Here is a 2706-nt window from a genome sequence, read left to right as displayed (position 1 = left end):
TTAATGTGATTGTCAGACATCCTTGTGTGTGTGTGTGTGTCTGTGTGTGTGTGTAGTGCTTGTTCAAGTCTTTTTGCCAATTTTTTAAATGTTTATTTATTTATTTGTTTAGAGAGAGAAGGGGGTGCAAAGAGACGGAGAGAAAGAAACCCAAGCAGGCTCTGTGCCACCAGCACAGAGCCCGACATAGGGTTCAAACTCAAGAATCGTGAGATCAGAACCTGAGCAGAAATCAAGAGTCAGACGCTTAACTGACTGAGTCACCCAGGAACCCACTTCCGGCCAATTTTAAAAAATGAGTTGTTTCTTGTTGATTTGTAGTGGCTCTTTATATATTCTGGCTACCAGTTTGTTGCCAGATACACATATGACAAAAATCTCCAGCCATGTCTAAGGGCTTTGGGATATATTTTGGCTTCTCTGTGTCTGTCTCCTCATCTGTGAAATAAAGACCAGACATACCTTATAAGGATTTCTTGAGACTTCAAAGAGACAAGATCGAAAAAGTGCTCAGAAAGATGCCTGGATGTGGTAAGTACTCATGTTGTCATCAGGCCTGGCATGGGCCAATCCAGGAAGAGGGAGCTCCCTGGATGGTCCTGAATTCAAGGGGAGCCTGGGTGGCACAGTCAGTTAAGCATCCGACTTCAGCTCAGGTCATGATCTCATGGTTCATGGGTTTGAGCCCCACATTGGGCTCTGTGCTGACAGCTCAGAGCCTGGAGCCTGTTTCCAATTCTGTGCCTCCCTCTGTTCCTCCTCCACTCATGCTTTCTCTCTCAAAAATAAATAAACATTAAAAGAATTAATCAAGGGGAGCAATAAATGTCTTTTGCCTTGGCCACACGATTTTGGTACAAGGGCCCTCCTAAAAGGAAGTTCTGCTCTGTGGAGTTTGCTAATTGCCATGGTGTAAATATTCCCTTCATGGTCACTTTGTTTTGTTTTAAAAAATTTTTTTATGTTTATTTATTTTTGAGAGAGAGACCACTAGTGGGAGAAGGTCAGAGAGAGAGAGGGAGACACAGAATTGGAAGGAGGCTCCAGGTTCTGAGCTGTCAGCACAGAGCCCGACGTGGGGCTCAAACCCATGAACCGTGAGATCATGACCTGGGCCAAAGTTGGATGCTCAACCAGCTGAGCTACCCAGGTGCCCCTGCCCCCTCTGTGGCCATTTTGAAACCGACGTGGTTTAACATCCAGTTTGCAGAATTGCTGAATTCTGAATTACTGAAATACTGAATTACTGAAAACATAACGATCAGTTCTTTGGAACCCAAGCAAGCCATCTGCAGTGCATCACCAGCTCTCCAGCCACATGGTTGGGTTAACTTGGGGGGATGCCTTCCCCTCTGCGGATCTTCACCCCCTCCACCTGTCTAAACAGGGCAAGTCATCCAACTCATTCATGCGGTACCGATTTACTGAGTACCTTCTATGTGTCCCTCACTGGGCTTCACTCTGGAGATGCAGGCTGGAGCAAAGATATTGGAGGTTGGGGGGCACGGAGGGGCGGGCATAGAGGAGTGACTGAAATAAACAAGAGAACACACGAAATCAAGGAATCATTAGCTCTACGGAGACAACAAGAGAGCTTCAGTGTTAGGTGGGGGATTACTTTGGCTTCTCAAAGGTGACATCTGATAAGAAAGAGTCTAAGTGCCAATCTGGTGAGAAGAGCATTCCAGCGGAGGGAACAGCCCATGCAAAGTCTTGCGGCCATAACAAGCTTGGCTTGAAGAGCAGAATGAGGGTCAGGGCAGCTGGAGATGAATGTTTGAGGCGGGGACAGTGCATCAGTGCTGGTCTGTGTGCTTAGTGGTTGTTGATCTGAAGGTGGAGACAAAGGTAACCCAGCGCACTGCTGTGGTCAGAGCAGTGCTGGGGGGGAGTGGATGGTGGCAGCTCTGCCGGGGGAGAGTGTTGAGGACAGGGACAGGGAGGAGGAGACAGAGTAGAGACCTGTTTTAAAGGCAAAGCAGGCGGCTCTTGCAGAAAGACTGGATGTGGGGGCGGGAAGGGAGGATGGATGTGCTTGTGAAGTAAAGCAGCCCCTGTGGGGTGACTTAGAGACTCCTGACTCCAATGTCACAGACAGGGAGTAGGCTGAGACTCTCCTGCTTCAGAGGCCGATATGGGAGATGGGGACAAGGAAGCCTTGCCCGGTGGGCCCGGGGAGGGAGGACCGTGCCTAGTAAGCGCGTGTATGGTGGGACCAGGAGGAAAGAACTGACCACACATTGTTGCGAGACACCGAGGTTCTGGGAAGAGAAGGGACTCGTCTAAGATCACACAGCCAAGTAAGTGAAAGAATGGGGAGTCTAGATTTTCTGCACCTGACCCCTGGGTTACCGTCTCCCCCCACTCCCATGGTCATCCCAGCCCTGCCCCATTCCCCCTTTTATCCTGAGGATGAGGACTGGAGTGAAGAAAAATAAGAAATTTCACTCCAGAAGGCAGTGTTATTCATGAAAGTAGATGGAGAAGCCAAACTGTGTCCCACAAGAAGAGTAACTGGGATCCTGGACATCTGGGTCTGAGGGAGGAGGGCCTGGGGGACAGGACTCTGGGTCTGAGGGAGGAGGGGGCTGGGGGTCAGGACCCCTGAGTCTGAGGGAGGAGGGGCTGGGGGTCAGGACCCCTGGGTCTGAGGGAGGAGGGGGAGGGGTCCCGGACTCCTGGGTCTGAGGGAGGAGGGGGCTGGGG

General features: G+C 50.4%; 1 protein-coding gene across 1 annotated transcript in view; it reads left to right on the top strand.

Annotated features, from left to right (window-relative positions):
• The first annotated feature begins 2134 nt into the window (after positions 1–2134).
• IGLON5 (IgLON family member 5) overlaps positions 2135–2706 on the top strand; it is a 17943-nt gene continuing 17371 nt past the window's right edge. The window contains exon 1 of the mRNA XM_077747128.1: positions 2135–2165. Coding sequence (XP_077603254.1) covers positions 2135–2165 — 31 coding nt within the window. The remainder of the gene's footprint in view (positions 2166–2706) is intronic.

The sequence above is a fragment of the Crocuta crocuta genome, unplaced genomic scaffold (genome assembly GCF_008692635.1).
Source record: "Crocuta crocuta isolate KB4526 unplaced genomic scaffold, BGI_CrCroc_1.0 scaffold334, whole genome shotgun sequence".
NCBI lineage: Eukaryota > Metazoa > Chordata > Mammalia > Carnivora > Hyaenidae > Crocuta > Crocuta crocuta.
Note: the sequence above shows the minus strand (reverse complement) of the source record. Positions and strands in the feature narration are given on the sequence as shown.